Below are 24,934 nucleotides of genomic sequence, written 5' to 3'. Positions count from 1 at the left end.
TGTTCCTCGTGCTTATTTATTTAATTTGAGTTGGAATATAAATAGTTCTTCCTGTTGTGAGAAACTGTTTGTGCTCAGGGGCACCATTGGGAATGAGATCCTGGTCTCCGTTGGGCTACTCTGAATAAATCAAATGCTCTGCTGGAGATGAACCTGACCACCATAGACAGACCCCCATCCAGCGTGTTAGGGTTCCTCTGACTGATCTAGAACCTGTATATCTATCTGTCTCTAGAACCAGTATATCTATCTGTCTCTAGAACCTGTATATCTATCTGTCTATAGAACCTGTATATCTATCTGTCTCTAGAACCTGTATATCTATCTGTCTCTAGAACCTGTATATCTATCTGTCTATAGAACCTGATCTAGCGTGTTAGGGTTCCTCTGACTGATCTAGAACCTGTATATCTATCTGTCTCTAGAACCAGTATATCTATCTGTCTCTAGAACCTGTATATCTATCTGTCCCTTGAACCAGTATATCTATCGGTCTCTAGAACCTGTATATCTATCTGTCTCTAGAACCAGTATATCTATCTGTCTCTAGAACCAGTATATTTATCTGTCTCTAGAACCTGTATATCTATCTGTCTATAGAACCTGATCTAGCGTGTTAGGGTTCCTCTGACTGATCTAGAACCTGTATATCTATCTGTCTCTAGAACCAGTATATCTATCTGTCTCTAGAACCTGTATATCTATCTGTCTCTTGAACCAGTATATCTATCGGTCTCTAGAACCTGTATATCTATCTGTCTCTAGAACCAGTATATCTATCTGTCTCTAGAACCAGTATATTTATCTGTCTCTAGAACCTGTATATTTATCTGTCTCTAGAACCTGTATATCTATCTGTCTCTAGAACCTGTATATCTATCTGTCTATAGAACCAGTATATCTATCTGTCTCTAGAACCCGATCTAGCGTGTTAGGGTTCCTCTGACTGATCTAGAACCTGTATATCTATCTGTCTCTAGAACCAGTATATCTATCTGTCTCTAGAACCAGTATATCTATCTGTCTCTAGAACCAGTATATCTATCTGTCTCTAGAACCCGATCTAGCGTGTTAGGGTTCCTCTGACTGATCTAGAACCTGTATATCTATCTGTCTCTAGAACCATTATATCTATCTGTCTCTAGAACCAGTATATCTATCTGTCTCTAGAACCAGTATATCTATCTGTCTCTAGAACCTGTATATCTATCTGTCTATAGAACCAGTATATCTATCTGTCTCTAGAACCCGATCTAGCGTGTTAGGGTTCCTCTGACTGATCTAGAACCTGTATATCTATCTGTCTCTAGAACCAGTATATCTATCTGTCTCTAGAACCAGTATATCTATCTCTCTAGAACCAGTATATCTATCTCTCTCTAGAACCCGATCTAGCGTGTTAGGGTTCCTCTGACTGATCTAGAACCTGTATATCTATCTGTCTCTAGAACCAGTATATCTATCTGTCTCTAGAACCAGTATATCTATCTGTCTCTAGAACCAGTATATCTATCTGTCTCTAGAACCTGTATATCTATCTGTCTATAGAACCAGTATATCTATCTGTCTCTAGAACCCGATCTAGCGTGTTAGGGTTCCTCTGACTGATCTAGAACCTGTATATCTATCTGTCTCTAGAACCAGTATATCTATCTGTCTCTAGAACCAGTATATCTATCTGTCTCTAGAACCAGTATATCTATCTGTCTCTAGAACCCGATCTAGTGTGTTAGGGTTCCTCTGACTGATCTAGAACCTGTATATCTATCTGTCTCTAGAACCAGTATATCTATCTGTCTCTAGAACCAGTATATCTATCTGTCTCTAGAACCAGTATATCTATCTGTCTCTAGAACCAGTATATCTATCTGTCTCTAGAACCTGATCTAGCGTGTTAGGGTTCCTCTGACTGATCTAGAACCTGTATATCTACCCGTCTCTAGAACCTGATCTCGGCGGCAACGGGGATGAACCTGACCACGGTAGACGACCCCGTCCAGAGGAAGTTCCTCCCCAGCTTCCTGAGGGGCGTGGCCGAGGAGAACAAACTGGTGACGTCACCCAATTTCGTGGTCACCCAGGCCCTCGTGGCCCTACTCGCTGATAAAGGGGCCCGGCTCAGACCCAACTATGACAAGGCTGACGCGGAGAAGAGAGGTTCGTGAGACCCGGAGTCGGCCTCTGTGGTCCTCTGAGATTTCTAGACCCTTGCGATACTGTCACACGTTGTCTGTCGTCGTTATGCGGCGGAGTCACAATTCAATAGAGTTTTTGTAAATGACTATGTCCGTTTTGTTTGTAAAATTGCATTATGGGATAAACAAAGATATTTCTCAGCTCATTTAGAATGTTTAATTTAAGAAATGGTTGAAACAGGGGGGGGGGGGGGGCAGCGGGGGGGGGGGGGGGGGGGAGGGGGGGGCAGTGATTATAGATTTGTAGTCGCCTCGTATATTCAGATTGTCTGCACGGGATGACAGTACATACAGACATGTAGCTACTAGCTGTTGTTAGCATTTTGTGCTAGCCTCCACAGTGCTCGTGCTAGTTGTCATTATCACCGTAGTGTTTTGGACCATTCATTATGTTATGTTATAATTAACATCCTCTCCCCCCCCCCCCCCCCCCCCCCCCCCAAAAATAAAACTCACTCACCGTTCCTTCTTCCACCCCCTTTTTGTTTTGGTTCCAGCAGGTTTAATTGCACATTTGTATACCCATCCTTCCTATCATCCCACTGCTGTAGGACCTCTGGAGCTGGCCAACGCGCTGGCTGCTTGCTGCCTGTCTTCTCGTCTGTCCTCGGGACACCGTCAGTGGGCCGCTCAGCAGCTGGTCCGCACGCTGGCCGCTCACGACAGAGACAACCAGAGCCGGCCGCAAACCTTTGCCGACATGGCGGGTGACCTGCGCAAGTGCTCTTCTGTGAAGTTGGAGGCTCACCAGAGCAGGGTGAGTACTGGAGGGGTTATGGGTAGAGGGTTAGGGTAGAGGGTTAGGGTGAGTACTGGAGGGGTTATGGGTAGAGGGTTAGGGTGAGTACTGGAGGGGTTATGGGTAGAGGGTTAGGGTAGAGGGTTAGGGTGAGTACTGGAGGGGTTATGGATAGAGGGTTAGGGTAGAGGGTTAGGGTGAGTAGGGGTTAGAGTGAGTACTGGAGGGGTTATGGGTAGAGGGTTAGGGTGAGTACTGGAGGGGTTATGGGTAGAGGGTTAGGGTAGAGGGTTAGGGTGAGTACTGGAGGGGTTATGGGTAGAGGGTTAGGGTAGAGGGTTAGGGTGAGTACTGGAGGGGTTATGGATAGAGGGTTAGGGTAGAGGGTTAGGGTGAGTAGGGGTTAGAGTGAGTACTGGAGGGGTTATGGGTAGAGGGTTAGGGTGAGTACTGGAGGGGTTAGGGTAGAGGGTTAGGGTAGAGGGTTAGGGTAGAGGGTTAGGGTGAGTACTGGAGGGGTATGGGTAGAGGGTTAGGGTGAGTACTGGAGGGGTTAGGGTAGAGGGTTAGGGTGAGTACTGGAGGGGTTATGGGTAGAGGGTTAGGGTAGAGGGTTAGGGTGAGTACTGGAGGGGTTAGGGTAGAGGGTTAGGGTGAGTACTGGAGGGGTTATGGGTAGAGGGTTAGGGTAGAGGGTTAGGGTGAGTACTGGAGGGGTTATGGGTAGAGGGTTAGGGTGAGTACTGGAGGGGTTATGGGTAGAGGGTTAGGGTAGAGGGTTATGGGTAGAGGGTTAGGGTGAGTACTGGAGGGGTTAGGGTAGAGGGTTAGGGTGAGTAGAGAGTTAGGGTAGAGGGTTAGGGTGGAGGGTTAGGGTAGAGGGTTATGGGTAGAGGGTTAGGGTAGAGGGTTAGGGTAGAGGATTATGGGTAGAGGGTTAGGGTAGAGGGTTAGGGTGAGTAGGGGTTAGGGTAGAGGGTTAGGGTAAAGGGTCAGGGTGAGTAGAGGTTAGGGTAGAGGGTTATGGGTTGAGGGTTATTGGTAGAGGGTTAGGGTAGAGGGTTATGGGTAGAGGGTTAGTGTGAGTAGGGGTTAGGGTAGAGGGTTAGGGTGAGTACTGGAGGGGTTATGGGTAGAGGGTTAGGGTAGAGGGTTAGGGTGAGTACTGGAGGGGTTAGGGTAGAGGGTTAGGGTGAGTATTGGAGGGGTTATGGGTAGAGGGTTAGGGTGAGTACTGGAGGGGTTATGGGTAGAGGGTTAGGGTAGAAGGTTATGGGTAGAGGGTTAGGGTGAGTACTGGAGGGGTTATGGGTAGAGGGTTAGGGTAGAGGGTTCGGGTGAGTACTGGAGGGGTTAGGGTAGAGGGTTAGGGTGAGTAGAGGGTTAGGGTAGAGGGTTAGGGTGAGTACTGGAGGGGTTAGGGTAGAGGGTTAGGGTGAGTAGAGGGTTAGGGTGAGTAGAGGGTTAGGGTGGAGGGTTAGGATAGAGGGTTATGGGTAGAGGGTTAGGGTAGAGGGTTAGGGTAGAGGATTATGGGTAGAGGGTTAGGGTAGAGGGTTAGGGTGAGTAGGGGTTAGGGTAGAGGGTCAGGGTGAGTAGAGGTTAGGGTAGAGGGTTATTGGTAGAGGGTTAGGGTAGAGGGTTAGGGTAGAGGGTTATGGGTAGAGGGTTAGTGTGAGTAGGGGTTAGGGTAGAGGGTTAGGGTAGAGGGTTAGGGTGAGTAGGGGTTAGGGTAGAGGGTTAGGGGTAGAGGGTTAGGGTAGAGGGTAAGGGTGAGTAGGGGTTAGGGTAGAGGGTTAGGGTAGAGGGGTAGAGGGTTAGGGTAGAGGTTAAGGGTGAGTAGGGGTTAGGGTAGAAGGGTAGAGGGTTAGGGAGAGTAGGGGTTAGGGGTAGAGGGTTAGGCATAGAGGGTTAGGGTGAGTAGGGGTTAGGGTAGAGGGTTAGGGTGAGTAGGGGTTAGGGTAGAGGGTTAGGGTAGAGGGTTATGGGTAGAGGGTTATGGTGAGTAGGGGTTAGGTTAGAGGGTTAGGGTAGAGGGTTATGGTGAGTAGGGGTTAGGGTAGAGGGTTAGGGTAGAGGGTTAGGGTAGAGGGTTAGGGTAGAGGGTTAGGGTGAGTAGGGGTTAGGGTAGAGGGTTAGGGTGAGTAGGGGTTAGGGTAGAGGGTTAGGGTAGAGGGTTATGGGTAGAGGGTTAGGGTAGAGGGGTAGGGTGAGTAGGGGTTAGGGTAGAGGGTTAGGGGTAGAGGGGTAGGGTGAGTAGGGGTTAGGGGTAGGGTGAGTAGGGGTTAGGGTAGAGGGTTAGGGTGAGTAGGGGTTAGGGTAGAGGGTTAGGGTAGAGGGTTAGGGTGAGTAGGGGTTAGGGGTAGAGGGTTAGGGTAGAGGGTTAGGGTGAGTAGGGGTTAGGGGTAGAGGGGTAGGGTGAGTAGGGGTTAGGGTAGAGGGTTAGGGTGAGTAGGGGTTAGGGGTAGAGGGTTAGGGTAGAGGGTTAGGGTGAGTAGGGGTTAGGGGTAGAGGGTTAGGGTAGGCCGTATAAAGGCTTCATTACGGCGTGTGAAACGTGGTGTGTTTCCTCCAGGTGATCACGTGTGGTTGGTGCAGTAGGAAAGGGTTAGGGGTAGAGGGTTAGGGTAGGCCGTATAAAGGCTTCATTACGGCCTGTTTCCTCCAGGTGATCACGTGTGGTTGGTGCAGTAGGAAAGGGTTAGGGGTAGAGGGTTAGGGTAGGCCGTATAAAGGCTTCATTACGGCCTGTTTCCTCCAGGTGATCACGTGTGGTTGGTGCAGTAGGAAAGGCCTGCTGGCCACCAGCGGTAACGACGGAACAGTCCGGGTGTGGAGCGTTACTCAGAACCAGTACACCCTCCAACTGACCTGCGTCTTCAACAGGACGTAAGCAGCACCTCTCACCTCTGACCTCTGGAGACAGGCTTCCCTAACCCTCTCAGTCTACTACAGACTTCTCTACTTACTGTGATAGGAGGTTGTCTCACCTAGCTATCTAATACACTGACTGTAAGTCACTCTGAATAAGAGCTTCTGATAAATTACTAAAATGTTAATGTCTCTCTCTCTGTCTCTCTGTGTGTCTCTCTGTGTGTGTCTCTGTGTGTGTCTCTCTGTGTGTCTCTCTGTGTGTCTCTCTGTGTGTCTCTCTGTGTGTGTCTCTCTGTGTCTCTCTCTCTGTGTCTCTCTGTGTCTCTCTCTCTGTGTCTCTCTGTGTGTCTCTCTGTGTGTCTCTCTGTGTGTCTCTCTGTGTGTGTATCTCTGTGTGTGTCTCTCTGTGTGTCTCTGTGTGTGTCTCTGTGTGTCTCTCTCTGTGTCTCACTGTGTGTCTCTCTGTGTGTCTCTCTCTGTGTCTCTCTGTGTCTCTCTCTCTGTGTCTCTCTGTGTGTGTCTCTCTCTGTGTGTCTCTCTCTGTATCTCTCTCTGCGTCTCTCTCTGTGTCTCTCTGTGTGTGTGTCTCTCTGTGTGTCTCTCTGTATCTCTCTCTGTGTCTCTCTGTGTTTCTCTGTGTGTCTCTCTCTGCATGTCTCTGTGTATATTTGTGTGTGTGTTTGTCCACAGTGCTGGTTCTCCAGAGGAGGGTGGGCAGTGTCTTGGTTCCCCAGGGGACCCCAGTCTGTCTCCTCTGGTCTGGAGCGTTACAGGGAAATACCTGGCAGCTGCCATGGAGAAACTAGTCAACATCTGGCAGGTCAACGGTGAGAGAGACACACACACACACACACATATATACACACACACACACACACACACACACACACACACACACACACACACACACACACACACATATATATATATATACACACACACACACACACACACACATATATACACACACACACACACACATATATACACACACACACACACATATATATACACACACACACACACATATATACACACACACACACATATATATACACACACACACACACCCACACTGTAACTATTCCATGTTCAGAAATCTTTTTTTGTTAGTATGTTGTGACCTTTAACTAGAATTGCTGAGTGTTTGGTCTCGTTATGGAACCCTATTTTACTGAATAGTTAGGAAGGTGTTTTGGGTTGAAACCTGTTATTAGTTGGTGGTTAGTCCTCTGAGCGTCAACAACCAGAGGGATGGAGGTGGGAGGTCTGTGGTTAGTCCTCTGAGCGTCAACTACCAGAGGGATGGAGGTGGGAGGTCTGTGGTTAGTCCTCTGAGCGTCAACTACCAGAGGGATGGAGGTGGGAGGTCTGTGGTTAGTCCTCTGAGCGTCAACTACCAGAGGGATGGAGGTGGGAGGTCTGTGGTTAGTCCTCTGAGCGTCATCTACCAGAGGGATGGAGGTGGGAGGTCTGTGTAGTGGAGGTTGGAGGTCTGTGTAGTGGAGGTTGGAGGTCTGTGTAGTGGAGGTGGGAGGTCTGTGTAGTGGAGGTGGGAGGTCTGTGTAGTGGAGGTGGGAGGTCTGTGTACTGGTGGTGGGAGGTCTGTGTAGTGGAGGTGGGAGGTCTGTGTAGTGGAGGTGGGAGGTCTGTGTAGTGGAGGGGGTGGGAGGTCTGTGTAGTGGAGGGGGTGGGAGGTCTGTGTAGTGGAGGTGGGAGGTCTGTGTAGTTGGGGGGTGGGAGGTCTGTGTAGTGGAGGTGGGAGGTCTGTGTAGTGGAGGTGGGAGGTCTGTGTACTGGAGGTGGGAGGTGGGAGGTCTGTGTAGTGGAGGTGGGAGGTCTGTGTAGTGGAGGTGGGAGGTCTGTGTAGTGGAGGTGGTGGGAGGTCTGTGTAGTGGAGGTGGTGGGAGGTCTGTGTAGTGGAGGTGGGAGGTCTGTGTAGTGGTGGTGGGAGGTCTGTGTAGTGGTGGTGGGAGGTCTGTGTAGTGGAGGTGGAGGTGGGAGGTCTGTGTAGTGGAGTGGAGGTGGGAGGTCTGTGTAGTGGAGTGGAGGTGGGAGGTCTGTGTAGTGGAGGTGGGAGGTCTGTGTAGTGGAGGTGGTGGGAGGTATGTGTAGTGGAGGTGGGAGGTCTGTGTAGTGGAGGTGGGAGGTCTGTGTAGTGGAGGTGGGACCTGACTCCCAAATGGCACCCTATTCTCTACCATGAGCACTACTTTAAAACAGAGGCCTATGGACCCTGGTCACAAGTCGTTTATAGGGAATAAGATGCCATTTGGGACTCAGGTTCCGTTTCCAGGAAGGAGGCCCTACAGCCCAGATCATCTGAATCTATCTGACCTGGTGGTTTCTATTAGAATCTATCTGACCCTGTGGTTTCTATCTGACCCTGTGGTTTCTATCTGACCCTGTGGTTTCTATTAGAATCTATCTGACCCTGTGGTTTCTATCTGACCCTGTGGTTTCTATCTGACCCTGTGGTTTCTATCTGACCCTGTGGTTTCTATTAGAATCTATCTGACCCTGTGGTTTCTATCTGACCCTGTGGTTTCTATCTGACCCTGTGGTTTCTATCTGACCCTGTGGTTTCTATTAGAATCTATCTGACCCTGTGGTTTCTATCTGACCCTGTGGTTTCTATTAGAATCTATCTGACCCTGTGGTTTCTATTAGAATCTATCTGACCCTGTGGTTTCTATTAGAATCTATCTGACCCTGTTGTTTCTATTAGAATCTATCTGACCCTGTGGTTTCTATCTGACCCTGTGGTTTCTATTAGAATCTATCTGACCCTGTGGTTTCTATTAGAATCTATCTGGCCCTGTGGTTTCTATTAGAATCTATCTGACCCTGTGGTTTCTATCTGACCCTGTGGTTTCTATTAGAATCTATCTGACCCTGTGGTTTCTATTAGAATCTACCTGACCCTGTGGTTTCTATCTGACCCTGTGGTTTCTATTAGAATCTATCTGACCCTGTGGTTTCTATTAGAATCTATCTGACCCTGTGGTTTCTATCTGACCCAGTGGTTTCTATTAGAATCTATCTGACCCAGTGGTTTCTATTAGAATCTATCTGACCCTGTGGTTTCTATCTGACCCTGTGGTTTCTATTACAATCTATCTGACCCTGTGGTTTTTATTTGACCCTGTAGTTTCTATTAGAATCTATCTGACCCTGTGGTTTCTATTAGAATCTATCTGACCCTGTGGTTTCTATCTGACCCTGTGGTTTCTATTACAATCTATCTGACCCTGTGGTTTTTATTTGACCCTGTAGTTTCTATTAGAATCTATCTGACCCTGTGGTTTCTATTAGAATCTATCTGACCCTGTGGTTTCTATCTGACCCTGTGGTTTCTATCTGACCCTGTGGTTTCTATTAGAATCTATCTGACCCTGTGGTTTCTATCTGGCCCTGTGGTTTCTTTTAGAATATATCTGACCCTGTGGTTTCTATTAGAATCTATCTGACCTTTCAACCTTTCCACTCTGACCCCTTCCACCAGGTGGGAAAGGTCTTCTGGACGTGCAGCCCCACTGGGTGTCAGCTCTGGCCTGGCCGGACGGAGAAGCCGTGTCCCTGTGGTGCGGGGAACCCAAAGATGTGTTGCTGGTAGGGCGTATGGATGGATCCCTGGGCCTTATAGAGGTCCACGATGCCTGCACCATGCGGCGCACCGAGCTGGAGCACTGCTACCGGAAAGATGGTACGTAGTCTGGAGGGTGGGCTGGCACGGGGCGGCAGGGTAGTCTAGTGGTTAGAGTGGAGGGGCGGCAGGTAGACTAGTGGTTAGAGTGGAGGGGTGGCAGGTAGACTAGTGGTTAGAGTGGAGGGGAGGCAGGTAGACTAGTGGTTAGAGCGTTGGACTAGTAACCGGAAGGTTGCAAGTTCAAACCCCCGAGCTGACAAGGTAAAAAAATCTGTCGTTCTGCCCCTGAACAAGGCAGTTAACCCACTGTTCCTAGGCCGTCATTGAAAATAAGAATTTGTTCTTAACTGACTTGCCTAGTAAAATAAAGGTTAAAAAAAATAATAATAATAATGTCCCCAGATTTCACATAACTGTGACGTGTGTGTGTCTCTTGTGTGTCGTTGATCATATGTTTGTTTTTTCTTACTTCCAGGATTTAATACACTGATCTGAAGTCGTGTTGATTTGTGACTCTCCCGATTTAGACTTCTGACCGTTTTGATATATTTTTTTCGTGTGCACGACGACGGTTCAACGTAGGTGTTCCGTGACCTGAAGTTTGTTGTTTTTCTGTCGTAGTGTCAGTGATCCACATCGCCTGGTACAGTGAGGACAGGCCGTTCGCCGTGGGCTACGCTGACGGCAAGCTGCTGATTGGCACCAAAGAGCCTCTGGAGAAAGGATCCGTCGTGGTCATCGATGCCCATAAGGTCACCACTATCTCTATATAATAATATCACATTATATTATATTATATCACATTATATTATATTATATTATACCTCTGGAGACTGGAGCAGTCGTGGTCATCGATGCCCATAAATAATAATAGGGACAAAACACCACATAGAAACTAACACATTATCTAATGTTGGTCCTATACCTTAGTTTCAACTTTTGTGTTTCTAGTCTCTGTCTCCTCCTGTGTATCTCCTATAGTACTGGGTCACTAGATATCTTCATGTTTTTAGTCTCTGTCTCCTCCTGTGTATCTCCTATAGTACTAGGTCACTAGATATCTTCATGTTTTTAGTCTCTGTCTCCTCCTGTGTATCTCCTATAGTACTGGGTCACTAGATATACTACTATGTTTCTAGTCTCTGTCTCCTCCTGTGTATCTCCTATAGCACTGGGTCACTAGATATTGTCATGTTTCTAGTCTCTGTCTCCTCCTGTGTATCTCCTATAGCACTGGGTCACTAGATATCTTCATGTTTCTAGTCTCTGTCTCCTCCTGTGTATCTCCTATAGTACTGGGTCACTAGATATCATCATGTTTTTAGTCTCTGTCTCCTCCTGTGTATCTCCTATAGTACTGGGTCACTAGATATACTACTATGTTTTTAGTCTCTGTCTCCTCCTGTGTATCTCCTATAGTACTGGGTCACTAGATATCTTCATGTTTTTAGTCTCTGTCCCCTCCTGTGTATCTCCTATAGCACTGGGTCACTAGATATCTTCATGTTTTTAGTCTCTGTCCCCTCCTGTGTATCTCCTATAGCACTGGGTCACTAGATATCTTCATGTTTTTAGTCTCTGTCCCCTCCTGTGTATCTCCTATAGCACTGGGTCACTAGATATCATCATGTTTTTAGTCTCTGTCTCCTCCTGTGTATCTCCTATAGCACTGGGTCACTAGATATCATCATGTTTTTAGTCTCTGTCTCCTCCTGTGTATCTCCTATAGTACTGGGTCACTAGATATCATCATGTTTTTAGTCTCTGTCTCCTCCTGTGTATCTCCTATAGCACTGGGTCACTAGATATCATCATGTTTCTAGTCTCTGTCTCCTCCTGTGTATCTCCTATAGCACTGGGTCACTAGATATCATCATGTTTTTAGTCTCTGTCTCCTCCTGTGTATCTCCTATAGTACTGGGTCACTAGATATCATCATGTTTTTAGTCTCTGTCTCCTCCTGTGTATCTCCTATAGCACTGGGTCACTAGATATCATCATGTTTTTAGTCTCTGTCTCCTCCTGTGTATCTCCTATAGCACTGGGTCACTAGATATCATCATGTTTTTAGTCTCTGTCTCCTCCTGTGTATCTCCTATAGTACTGGGTCACTAGATATCATCATGTTTTTAGTCTCTGTCTCCTCCTGTGTATCTCCTATAGCACTGGGTTACTAGATATCATCATGTTTTTAGTCTCTGTCTCCTCCTGTGTATCTCCTATAGTACTGGGTCACTAGATATCATCATGTTTCTAGTCTCTGTCTCCTCCTGTGTATCTCCTATAGTACTGGGTCACTAGATATACTACTATGTTTCTAGTCTCTGTCTCCTCCTGTGTATCTCCTATAGTACTGGGTCACTAGATATCTTCATGTTTTTAGTCTCTGTCTCCTCCTGTGTATCTCCTATAGTACTGGGTCACTAGATATACTACTATGTTTCTAGTCTCTGTCTCCTCCTGTGTATCTCCTATAGTACTGGGTCACTAGATATCATCATGTTTTTAGTCTCTGTCTCCTCCTGTGTATCTCCTATAGCACTGGGTCACTAGATATCATCATGTTTTTAGTCTCTGTCTCCTCCTGTGTATCTCCTATAGCACTGGGTCACTAGATATCATCATGTTTTTAGTCTCTGTCTCCTCCTGTGTATCTCCTATAGCACTGGGTCACTAGATATCATCATGTTTCTAGTCTCTGTCTCCTCCTGTGTATCTCCTATAGTACTGGGTCACTAGATATACTACTATGTTTCTAGTCTCTGTCTCCTCCTGTGTATCTCCTATAGTACTAGGTCACTAGATATCATCATGTTTTTAGTCTCTGTCTCCTCCTGTGTATCTCCTATAGCACTGGGTCACTAGATATCTTCATGTTTTTAGTCTCTGTCTCCTCCTGTGTATCTCCTATAGTACTGGGTCACTAGATATCTTCATGTTTTTAGTCTCTGTCTCCTCCTGTGTATCTCCTATAGTACTGGGTCACTAGATATCTTCATGTTTTTAGTCTCTGTCTCCTCCTGTGTATCTCCTATAGTACTGGGTCACTAGATATACTACTATGTTTCTAGTCTCTGTCTCCTCCTGTGTATCTCCTATAGCACTGGGTCACTAGATATCATCATGTTTTTAGTCTCTGTCTCCTCCTGTGTATCTCCTATAGTACTGGGTCACTAGATATCTTCATGTTTTTAGTCTCTGTCTCCTCCTGTGTATCTCCTATAGCACTGGGTCACTAGATATCATCATGTTTTTAGTCTCTGTCTCCTCCTGTGTATCTCCTATAGTACTGGGTCACTAGATATCTTCATGTTTTTAGTCTCTGTCTCCTCCTGTGTATCTCCTATAGTACTGGGTCACTAGATATCTTCATGTTTTTAGTCTCTGTCTCCTCCTGTGTATCTCCTATAGTACTGGGTCACTAGATATACTACTATGTTTCTAGTCTCTGTCTCCTCCTGTGTATCTCCTATAGCACTGGGTCACTAGATATCATCATATTTTTAGTCTCTGTCTCCTCCTGTGTATCTCCTATAGTACTGGGTCACTAGATATCATCATGTTTTTAGTCTCTGTCTCCTCCTGTGTATCTCCTATAGCACTGGGTTACTAGATATTGTCATGTTTTTAGTCTCTGTCCCCTCCTGTGTATCTCCTATAGCACTGGGTCACTAGATATCTTCATGTTTCTAGTCTCTGTCTCCTCCTGTGTATCTCCTATAGTACTGGGTCACTAGATATCTTCATGTTTTTAGTCTCTGTCTCCTCCTGTGTATCTCCTATAGTACTGGGTCACTAGATATACTACTATGTTTTTAGTCTCTGTCTCCTCCTGTGTATCTCCTATAGCACTGGGTCACTAGATATCATCATGTTTTTAGTCTCTGTCCCCTCCTGTGTATCTCCTATAGTACTGGGTCACTAGATATCATCATGTTTTTAGTCTCTGTCTCCTCCTGTGTATCTCCTATAGTACTGGGTCACTAGATATCATCATGTTTTTAGTCTCTGTCTCCTCCTGTGTATCTCCTATAGCACTGGGTCACTAGATATCATCATGTTTTTAGTCTCTGTCTCCTCCTGTGTATCTCCTATAGCACTGGGTCACTAGATATCATCATGTTTTTAGTCTCTGTCCCCTCCTGTGTATCTCCTATAGTACTGGGTCACTAGATATCATCATGTTTTTAGTCTCTGTCTCCTCCTGTGTATCTCCTATAGTACTGGGTCACTAGATATCATCATGTTTTTAGTCTCTGTCTCCTCCTGTGTATCTCCTATAGCACTGGGTCACTAGATATCATCATGTTTTTAGTCTCTGTCTCCTCCTGTGTATCTCCTATAGCACTGGGTCACTAGATATCTTCATGTTTTTAGTCTCTGTCTCCTCCTGTGTATCTCCTATAGCACTGGGTCACTAGATATCATCATGTTTTTAGTCTCTGTCTCCTCCTGTGTATCTCCTATAGCACTGGGTCACTAGATATCATCATGTTTTTAGTCTCTGTCTCCTCCTGTGTATCTCCTATAGTACTGGGTCACTAGATATCATCATGTTTTTAGTCTCTGTCTCCTCCTGTGTATCTCCTATAGCACTGGGTCACTAGATATCATCATGTTTTTAGTCTCTGTCTCCTCCTGTGTATCTCCTATAGTACTGGGTCACTAGATATCATCATGTTTTTAGTCTCTGTCTCCTCCTGTGTATCTCCTATAGCACTGGGTTACTAGATATCATCATGTTTTTAGTCTCTGTCTCCTCCTGTGTATCTCCTATAGTACTGGGTCACTAGATATCATCATGTTTTTAGTCTCTGTCTCCTCCTGTGTATCTCCTATAGTACTGGGTCACTAGATATACTACTATGTTTCTAGTCTCTGTCTCCTCCTGTGTATCTCCTATAGTACTAGGTCACTAGATATCATCATGTTTTTAGTCTCTGTCTCCTCCTGTGTATCTCCTATAGTACTGGGTCACTAGATATCATCATGTTTTTAGTCTCTGTCTCCTCCTGTGTATCTCCTATAGCACTGGGTCACTAGATATCATCATGTTTTTAGTCTCTGTCTCCTCCTGTGTATCTCCTATAGTACTGGGTCACTAGATATCATCATGTTTTTAGTCTCTGTCTCCTCCTGTGTATCTCCTATAGCACTGGGTCACTAGATATCATCATGTTTTTAGTCTCTGTCTCCTCCTGTGTATCTCCTATAGCACTGGGTCACTAGATATCTTCATGTTTCTAGTCTCTGTCTCCTCCTGTGTATCTCCTATAGCACTGGGTCACTAGATATCATCATGTTTTTAGTCTCTGTCTCCTCCTGTGTATCTCCTATAGCACTGGGTCACTAGATATCATCATGTTTTTAGTCTCTGTCTCCTCCTGTGTATCTCCTATAGTACTGGGTCACTAGATATCATCATGTTTTTAGTCTCTGTCTCCTCCTGTGTATCTCCTATAGTACTGGGTCACTAGATATCATCATGTTTTTAGTCTCTGTCTCCTCCTGTGTATCTCCTATAGTACTGGGTCACTAGATATCATCATGTTTTTAGTCTCTGTCTCCTCCTGTGTATCTCCTATAGTACTGGGTCACTAGATATCATCATGTTTTTAGTCTCTGTCTCCTCCTGTGTATCTCCTATAGCACTGGGTCACTAGATATCATCATGTTTTTAGTCTCTGTCTCCTCCTGTGTATCTCCTATAGTACTGGGTCACTAGATATCATCATGTTTTTAGTCTCTGTCTCCTCCTGTGTATCTCCTATAGTACTGGGTCACTAGATATCATCATGTTTCTAGTCTCTGTCTCCTCCTGTGTATCTCCTATAGTACTGGGTCACTAGATATACTACTATGTTTCTAGTCTCTGTCTCCTCCTGTGTATCTCCTATAGTACTAGGTCACTAGATATCTTCATGTTTTTAGTCTCTGTCTCCTCCTGTGTATCTCCTATAGTACTGGGTCACTAGATATACTACTATGTTTCTAGTCTCTGTCTCCTCCTGTGTATCTCCTATAGCACTGGGTCACTAGATATCATCATGTTTTTAGTCTCTGTCTCCTCCTGTGTATCTCCTATAGCACTGGGTCACTAGATATCATCATGTTTTTAGTCTCTGTCTCCTCCTGTGTATCTCCTATAGCACTGGGTCACTAGATATCATCATGTTTCTAGTCTCTGTCTCCTCCTGTGTATCTCCTATAGTACTGGGTCACTAGATATACTACTATGTTTCTAGTCTCTGTCTCCTCCTGTGTATCTCCTATAGTACTAGGTCACTAGATATCATCATGTTTTTAGTCTCTGTCTCCTCCTGTGTATCTCCTATAGCACTGGGTCACTAGATATCTTCATGTTTTTAGTCTCTGTCTCCTCCTGTGTATCTCCTATAGTACTGGGTCACTAGATATCATCATGTTTCTAGTCTCTGTCCCCTCCTGTGTATCTCCTATAGTACTGGGTCACTAGATATCATCATGTTTTTAGTCTCTGTCTCCTCCTGTGTATCTCCTATAGCACTGGGTTACTAGATATTGTCATGTTTTTAGTCTCTGTCCCCTCCTGTGTATCTCCTATAGCACTGGGTCACTAGATATCTTCATGTTTCTAGTCTCTGTCTCCTCCTGTGTATCTCCTATAGTACTGGGTCACTAGATATCTTCATGTTTTTAGTCTCTGTCTCCTCCTGTGTATCTCCTATAGTACTGGGTCACTAGATATCTTCATGTTTTTAGTCTCTGTCTCCTCCTGTGTATCTCCTATAGCACTGGGTTACTAGATATCATCATGTTTTTAGTCTCTGTCTCCTCCTGTGTATCTCCTATAGTACTGGGTCACTAGATATACTACTATGTTTTTAGTCTCTGTCTCCTCCTGTGTATCTCCTATAGCACTGGGTCACTAGATATCATCATGTTTTTAGTCTCTGTCCCCTCCTGTGTATCTCCTATAGTACTGGGTCACTAGATATACTACTATGTTTCTAGTCTCTGTCTCCTCCTGTGTATCTCCTATAGCACTGGGTCACTAGATATTGTCATGTTTTTAGTCTCTGTCTCCTCCTGTGTATCTCCTATAGCACTGGGTCACTAGATATCTTCATGTTTTTAGTCTCTGTCTCCTCCTGTGTATCTCCTATAGTACTGGGTCACTAGATATCATCATGTTTTTAGTCTCTGTCTCCTCCTGTGTATCTCCTATAGCACTGGGTCACTAGATATCTTCATGTTTTTAGTCTCTGTCTCCTCCTGTGTATCTCCTATAGTACTGGGTCACTAGATATCATCATGTTTTTAGTCTCTGTCTCCTCCTGTGTATCTCCTATAGCACTGGGTCACTAGATATCATCATGTTTTTAGTCTCTGTCTCCTCCTGTGTATCTCCTATAGTACTGGGTCACTAGATATCTTCATGTTTTTAGTCTCTGTCTCCTCCTGTGTATCTCCTATAGTACTGGGTCACTAGATATACTACTATGTTTCTAGTCTCTGTCTCCTCCTGTGTATCTCCTATAGCACTGGGTCACTAGATATCTTCATGTTTTTAGTCTCTGTCTCCTCCTGTGTATCTCCTATAGCACTGGGTCACTAGATATCATCATGTTTTTAGTCTCTGTCTCCTCCTGTGTATCTCCTATAGCACTGGGTCACTAGATATCATCATGTTTTTAGTCTCTGTCTCCTCCTGTGTATCTCCTATAGCACTGGGTCACTAGATATCATCATGTTTCTAGTCTCTGTCTCCTCCTGTGTATCTCCTATAGTACTGGGTCACTAGATATACTACTATGTTTCTAGTCTCTGTCTCCTCCTGTGTATCTCCTATAGTACTAGGTCACTAGATATCATCATGTTTTTAGTCTCTGTCTCCTCCTGTGTATCTCCTATAGCACTGGGTCACTAGATATCTTCATGTTTTTAGTCTCTGTCTCCTCCTGTGTATCTCCTATAGTACTGGGTCACTAGATATCATCATGTTTTTAGTCTCTGTCTCCTCCTGTGTATCTCCTATAGCACTGGGTTACTAGATATTGTCATGTTTTTAGTCTCTGTCCCCTCCTGTGTATCTCCTATAGCACTGGGTCACTAGATATCTTCATGTTTCTAGTCTCTGTCTCCTCCTGTGTATCTCCTATAGTACTGGGTCACTAGATATCTTCATGTTTTTAGTCTCTGTCTCCTCCTGTGTATCTCCTATAGTACTGGGTCACTAGATATCTTCATGTTTTTAGTCTCTGTCTCCTCCTGTGTATCTCCTATAGTACTGGGTCACTAGATATCTTCATGTTTTTAGTCTCTGTCTCCTCCTGTGTATCTCCTATAGCACTGGGTCACTAGATATCATCATGTTTTTAGTCTCTGTCCCCTCCTGTGTATCTCCTATAGTACTGGGTCACTAGATATCTTCATGTTTTTAGTCTCTGTCTCCTCCTGTGTATCTCCTATAGCACTGGGTCACTAGATATCATCATGTTTTTAGTCTCTGTCCCCTCCTGTGTATCTCCTATAGTACTGGGTCACTAGATATACTACTATGTTTCTAGTCTCTGTCTCCTCCTGTGTATCTCCTATAGCACTGGGTCACTAGATATCATCATGTTTTTAGTCTCTGTCTCCTCCTGTGTATCTCCTATAGTACTGGGTCACTAGATATCATCATGTTTTTAGTCTCTGTCTCCTCCTGTGTATCTCCTATAGCACTGGGTTACTAGATATCATCATGTTTTTAGTCTCTGTCTCCTCCTGTGTATCTCCTATAGCACTGGGTCACTAGATATCATCATGTTTTTAGTCTCTGTCTCCTCCTGTGTATCTCCTATAGCACTGGGTCACTAGATATCATCATGTTTTTAGTCTCTGTCTCCTCCTGTGTATCTCCTATAGCACTGGGTTACTAGATATCATCATGTTTTTAGTCTCTGTCTCCTCCTGTGTATCTCCTATAGCACTGGGTCACTAGATATCATCATGTTTCTAGTCTCTGTCCCCTCCTGTGTATCTCCTATAGTACTGGGTCACTAGATATCATCATGTTTTTAGTCTCTGTCTCCTCCTGTGTATCTCCTATAGTACTAGGTCACTAGATATCATCATGTTTTTAGTCTCTGTCTCCTCCTGTGTATCTCCTATAGTACTGGGTCACTAGATATCATCATGTTTTTAGTCTCTGTCTCCTCCTGTGTATCTCCTATAGCACTGGGTCACTAGATATCATCATGTTTTTAGTCTCTGTCTCCTCCTGTGTATCTCCTATAGTACTGGGTCACTAGATATCATCATGTTTCTAGTCTCTGTCTCCTCCTGTGTATCTCCTATAGCACTGGGTCACTAGATATCTTCATGTTTCTAGTCTCTGTCTCCTCCTGTGTATCTCCTATAGTACTAGGTCACTAGATATACTACTATGTTTTTAGTCTCTGTCCCCTCCTGTGTATCTCCTATAGCACTGGGTCACTAGATATCATCATGTTTTTAGTCTCTGTCTCCTCCTGTGTATCTCCTATAGTACTGGGTCACTAGATATCATCATGTTTTTAGTCTATGTCTCCTCCTGTGTATCTCCTATAGTACTGGGTCACTAGATATCATTATGTTTTTAGTCTCTGTCTCCTCCTGTGTATCTCCTATAGCACTGGGTCACTAGATATCATCATGTTTTTAGTCTCTGTCTCCTCCTGTGTATCTCCTATAGTACTGGGTCACTAGATATCATCATGTTTCTAGTCTCTGTCTCCTCCTGTGTATCTCCTATAGTACTGGGTCACTAGATATACTACTATGTTTCTAGTCTCTGTCTCCTCCTGTGTATCTCCTATAGTACTAGGTCACTAGATATCTTCATGTTTTTAGTCTCTGTCTCCTCCTGTGTATCTCCTATAGTACTGGGTCACTAGATATCATCATGTTTTTAGTCTCTGTCTCCTCCTGTGTATCTCCTATAGTACTGGGTCACTAGATATCATCATGTTTTTAGTCTCTGTCTCCTCCTGTGTATCTCCTATAGTACTGGGTCACTAGATATCATCATGTTTTTAGTCTCTGTCTCCTCCTGTGTATCTCCTATAGTACTGGGTCACTAGATATCATCATGTTTCTAGTCTCTGTCTCCTCCTGTGTATCTCCTATAGTACTGGGTCACTAGATATACTACTATGTTTCTAGTCTCTGTCTCCTCCTGTGTATCTCCTATAGTACTAGGTCACTAGATATCTTCATGTTTTTAGTCTCTGTCTCCTCCTGTGTATCTCCTATAGTACTGGGTCACTAGATATACTACTATGTTTCTAGTCTCTGTCTCCTCCTGTGTATCTCCTATAGCACTGGGTCACTAGATATCTTCATGTTTCTAGTCTCTGTCTCCTCCTGTGTATCTCCTATAGCACTGGGTCACTAGATATCTTCATGTTTTTAGTCTCTGTCTCCTCCTGTGTATCTCCTATAGCACTGGGTCACTAGATATCATCATGTTTTTAGTCTCTGTCTCCTCCTGTGTATCTCCTATAGCACTGGGTCACTAGATATCATCATGTTTTTAGTCTCTGTCTCCTCCTGTGTATCTCCTATAGCACTAGGTCACTAGATATCTTCATGTTTTTAGTCTCTGTCTCCTCCTGTGTATCTCCTATAGTACTGGGTCACTAGATATACTACTATGTTTCTAGTCTCTGTCTCCTCCTGTGTATCTCCTATAGCACTGGGTCACTAGATATCATCATGTTTTTAGTCTCTGTCTCCTCCTGTGTATCTCCTATAGTACTGGGTCACTAGATATCATCATGTTTTTAGTCTCTGTCTCCTCCTGTGTATCTCCTATAGCACTGGGTCACTAGATATCATCATGTTTTTAGTCTCTGTCTCCTCCTGTGTATCTCCTATAGTACTGGGTCACTAGATATCATCATGTTTTTAGTCTCTGTCTCCTCCTGTGTATCTCCTATAGCACTGGGTTACTAGATATTGTCATGTTTTTAGTCTCTGTCTCCTCCTGTGTATCTCCTATAGTACTGGGTCACTAGATATCTTCATGTTTCTAGTCTCTGTCTCCTCCTGTGTATCTCCTATAGCACTGGGTCACTAGATATTGTCATGTTTTTAGTCTCTGTCTCCTCCTGTGTATCTCCTATAGTACTAGGTCACTAGATATCTTCATGTTTTTAGTCTCTGTCTCCTCCTGTGTATCTCCTATAGCACTGGGTCACTAGATATCATCATGTTTTTAGTCTCTGTCTCCTCCTGTGTATCTCCTATAGCACTGGGTCACTAGATATCATCATGTTTTTAGTCTCTGTCTCCTCCTGTGTATCTCCTATAGTACTGGGTCACTAGATATCATCATGTTTTTAGTCTCTGTCTCCTCCTGTGTATCTCCTATAGCACTGGGTCACTAGATATCATCATGTTTTTAGTCTCTGTCTCCTCCTGTGTATCTCCTATAGTACTGGGTCACTAGATATCATCATGTTTTTAGTCTCTGTCTCCTCCTGTGTATCTCCTATAGCACTGGGTCACTAGATATCATCATGTTTTTAGTCTCTGTCTCCTCCTGTGTATCTCCTATAGCACTGGGTTACTAGATATCATCATGTTTTTAGTCTCTGTCCCCTCCTGTGTATCTCCTATAGCACTGGGTCACTAGATATCATCATGTTTTTAGTCTCTGTCTCCTCCTGTGTATCTCCTATAGCACTGGGTCACTAGATATCATTATGTTTTTAGTCTCTGTCTCCTCCTGTGTATCTCCTATAGCACTGGGTCACTAGATATCATCATGTTTTTAGTCTCTGTCTCCTCCTGTGTATCTCCTATAGCACTGGGTCACTAGATATCATCATGTTTTTAGTCTCTGTCTCCTCCTGTGTATCTCCTATAGCACTGGGTCACTAGATATCATCATGTTTTATTATTAAAGCCTGTTTTTTTTAATGGTCGTTCACAATGTAAAGTACTTGAAGAGTACTGTAAAGTACTTGAAGATGTATGTAAATGAAGAGCTCAACAAATGCAATTTATTTGTACTATTATTATTATTATTAGTAGTAGTAGTAGCAGTAGTATTATTGATAGTATTATTATTAGCAGTAGTATTATTATTAGTTGTAGTATTATTAGTAGTATTATTAGTATTGGCAGTCGTATTATTATCGGTAGTATTATTATTGGCCGTAGTATTATTAGCAGTAATAGTATTATTATTAGTGGTAGTATTATTATTAGCAGTAGTATTATTATTATTGGTAGTAGTATTGGTAGTAGTATTATTCTTTGTGTTAGTAGTATTATTGGTACTGGTAGTAGTAGTTGTAGTCGTATCAGTAGCAGTATTAGCAGTAGTAGTATTCTTATTAGTAGTGGTAGTAGTTGTTGTATTAGTAGTAGTATTAGCAGTAGTAGTAGTATTATTATTATTAGTAGTAGTAGTAGTAGTTGTAATAGTAGTAGTATTATTAGTAGTAGTATTAGTAGTAGTAGTGCTATTATTAGTAGTAGTAGTATTAGTAGTAGTAGCAGTAGTAGTATTATTGTTATTAGCAGTAGTAGTAGTATTATTTTTAGTGGCAGTATTATTATAATTAGTAGTATTAGTGTTAGTAGTAGTAGCAGTAGTAGTATTAATGGCAGTATTATTAGTAGTGGTAGTAGTATTAGCAGTAGTAGTAGTAGTAGTAGTAGTATTAGTGACAGTATTATTGTTAGTAGTATTATTAGTGTTAGTAGTAGTAGTATTATTAATGGCAGTATTATTAGTAGTGGTAGTATTCGTGTTAGTAGTAGTAGTATTAGTGGCAGTATTATCATTAGTAGTAGTAGTATTAGTAGTAGTAGTATTAGCAGTAGTAGTATTATTATTGTTATTATTATTATTATTATTAGTAGGTGTAGTAGTAGTAGTTTTATTATTACTACTAGTAGTAGTATTATTATTAGTAGTAGTATTATTAGTAGTGTTAGTAGTGGTAGTAGTAGTAGTAGTAGTAGTTGCAGTAGTAGTAGTTGTAGCAGTAGTATTAGTAGTAGTATTCTTTTTTATTATTATTAGTAGTAGTAGTGGCAGTAGAAGTAGTAGTACTATTAGTAGTAGTAGCAGTAGTAGTATTATTTTGTATTATTATTAGTAGTAGTAGTGGCGGTAGTAGTAGTATTAGTAGTAGTATTAGTAGTATTATTTTTATTATTATTATTAGTAGTAGTATTAGTAGTAGTATTCGTATTATTTGTATTATTTTTAGTAGTAGTAGTAGTAGTATTAGTAGTAGTAGTAGTATTATTAGTATTATTTTTATTATTAGTAGTCGTAGTAATATTTGTATTATTATTAGTAGTAGTAGTGGCAGTAGTAGTAGTAATATTAGTAGTAGTATTAGTATTATTAGTATTATTTGTATTATTATTAGTAGTAGTAGTGGCGGTAGTAGTAGTAGTATTAGTAGTAGTATTAGTATTAGTAGTATTATTTGTATTAGTATTATTAGTAGTAGTAGTATTAGTAGTAGTATAGTATTATTATTATTATTTGTATTAGTAGTAGTAGTAGTAGTATTAGTAGTATTATTAGTATTATTAGTATTCTTTTTATTATTAGTAGTAGTAGTCATAGTAATATTTGTATTATTATATGTGTCTGTCCCAGGAGTCCATCACCAGTATAAAGTGGGATCCTACTGGTCAGATGCTGTTGACCTGTGCCAAAGAGGACGTGGTGAAGCTATGGTCCAGCCCTGGGTCAGGGTCAAACCCCGGAGCAGGCTGGAAGTGTCTGCAGAGCCTACCCCACCCTGCCCAGGTCAATGGAGTGGCCTGGTGTGGTCTGACTGGACATGGAGCCAAACCTCTCAACATGCTGGCCACGTACGTATGGTATTCAACTGGACTGTGTTGATATGAATTCACTTTTAGTCATGTATGGAACTGAACTGGACTTTAGTAGACTATAGGGGACTATAAATGGACTATAGATGTCTTTAGGGGACTATAGATGTCTTTAGGGGACTATAGATGTCTTTAGTGGACTATAGATGTCTTTAGGGGACTATATATGTCTTTAGGGGACTATAGATGTCTTTAGTGGACTGTAGATGTCTTTAGTGGACTATAGATGTCTTTAGTGGACTATAGATGTATTTAGTGGACTATAGATATCTTTAGTGGACTATAGTGGACTATAGATGTCTTTAGTGGACTATAGTGGACTATAGATGTCTATAGTGGACTATAGATGTCTTTAGTGGACTATAGTGGACTATAGATGTCTTTAGTGGACTATAGATGTCTTTAGTGGACTATAGTGGACTATAGATGTCTTTAGTGGACTATAGATGTCTTTAGTGGACTATAGATGTCTTTAGTGGACTATAGATGTCTTTAGTGGACTATAGATGTCTTTAGTGGACTATAGATGTCTTTAGTGGACCATAGATGTCTTTAGTGGACTATAGTGGACTATAGATGTCTTTAGTGGACTATAGATGTCTTTAGTGGACTATAGATGTCTTTAGTGGACTATAGTGGACTATAGATGTCTTTAGTGGACTATAGATGTCTTTAGTGGACTATAGATGTCTTTAGTGGACTACAGATGTCTTTAGTGGACTATAGATGTCTTTAGTGGACTATAGATGTCTTTAGTGGACTATAGTGGACTATAGATGTCTTTAGTGGACTATAGATGTCTTTAGTGGACTATAGATGTCTTTAGTGGACTTTATATGTCTTTAATGGACTATAGATGTCTATAGGGGACTATAGTGGACTATAGATGTCTTTAGTGGACTATAGTGGACTATAGATGTCTTTAGTGGACTATAGATGTCTTTAGTGGACTATAGTGGACTATAGATGTCTTTAGTGGACTATAGACTAGGCCAGACCGACTATAGATGTCTATAGTGGACTTTAGTGGACTATAGATGTCTTTAGTGGACTATAGATGTCTTTAGTGGACTATAGGGGACTATAGATGTCTTTAGTGGACTATAGATGTCTTTAGTGGACTATAGATGTCTTTAGTGGACTATAGATGTCTTTAGTGGACTATAGATGTCTTTAGTGGACTATAGGGGACTATAGATGTCTTTAGTGGACGATAGATGTCTTTAGTGGACTATAGATGTCTTTAGGGGACTATAGATGTCTTTAGTGGACTATAGATGTCTTTAGTGGACTATAGATGTCTTTAGTGGACTATAGATGTCTTTAGTGGACTTTATATGTCTTTAGTGGACTATAGATGTCTTTAGTGGACTATAGTGGACTATAGATGTCTTTAGGGGACTATAGATGTCTTTATGTCTTTAGTGGACTATAGATGTCTTTATGTCTTTAGTGGACTATAGATGTCTTTAATGGACTATAGATGTCTTTATGTCTATAGTGGACTATAGATGTCTTTATGTCTTTAGTGGACTATAGATGTCTATAGTGGACTATAGATGTCTTTATGTCTTTAGTGGACTATAGATGTCTATAGTGGACTAT

General features: G+C 42.9%; 1 protein-coding gene across 1 annotated transcript in view; it reads left to right on the top strand.

Annotated features, from left to right (window-relative positions):
- Positions 1-24,934, top strand: part of LOC110527031 (probable E3 ubiquitin-protein ligase HERC1) — a 241,573-nt gene that overhangs the window by 152,416 nt on the left and 64,223 nt on the right. Inside the window, exons 55-61 of the mRNA XM_036964527.1 lie at positions 1,944-2,157; positions 2,747-2,952; positions 5,696-5,823; positions 6,499-6,635; positions 9,314-9,514; positions 10,079-10,209; positions 23,091-23,308. Of these exons, the coding sequence (XP_036820422.1) occupies positions 1,944-2,157; positions 2,747-2,952; positions 5,696-5,823; positions 6,499-6,635; positions 9,314-9,514; positions 10,079-10,209; positions 23,091-23,308 (1,235 nt within the window). The remainder of the gene's footprint in view (positions 1-1,943; positions 2,158-2,746; positions 2,953-5,695; positions 5,824-6,498; positions 6,636-9,313; positions 9,515-10,078; positions 10,210-23,090; positions 23,309-24,934) is intronic.

The sequence above is a fragment of the Oncorhynchus mykiss genome, chromosome 26 (genome assembly GCF_013265735.2).
Source record: "Oncorhynchus mykiss isolate Arlee chromosome 26, USDA_OmykA_1.1, whole genome shotgun sequence".
Classification (NCBI taxonomy): Eukaryota; Metazoa; Chordata; class Actinopteri; order Salmoniformes; family Salmonidae; genus Oncorhynchus; species Oncorhynchus mykiss.
This window is presented reverse-complemented; position numbering and strand designations above follow the sequence as displayed.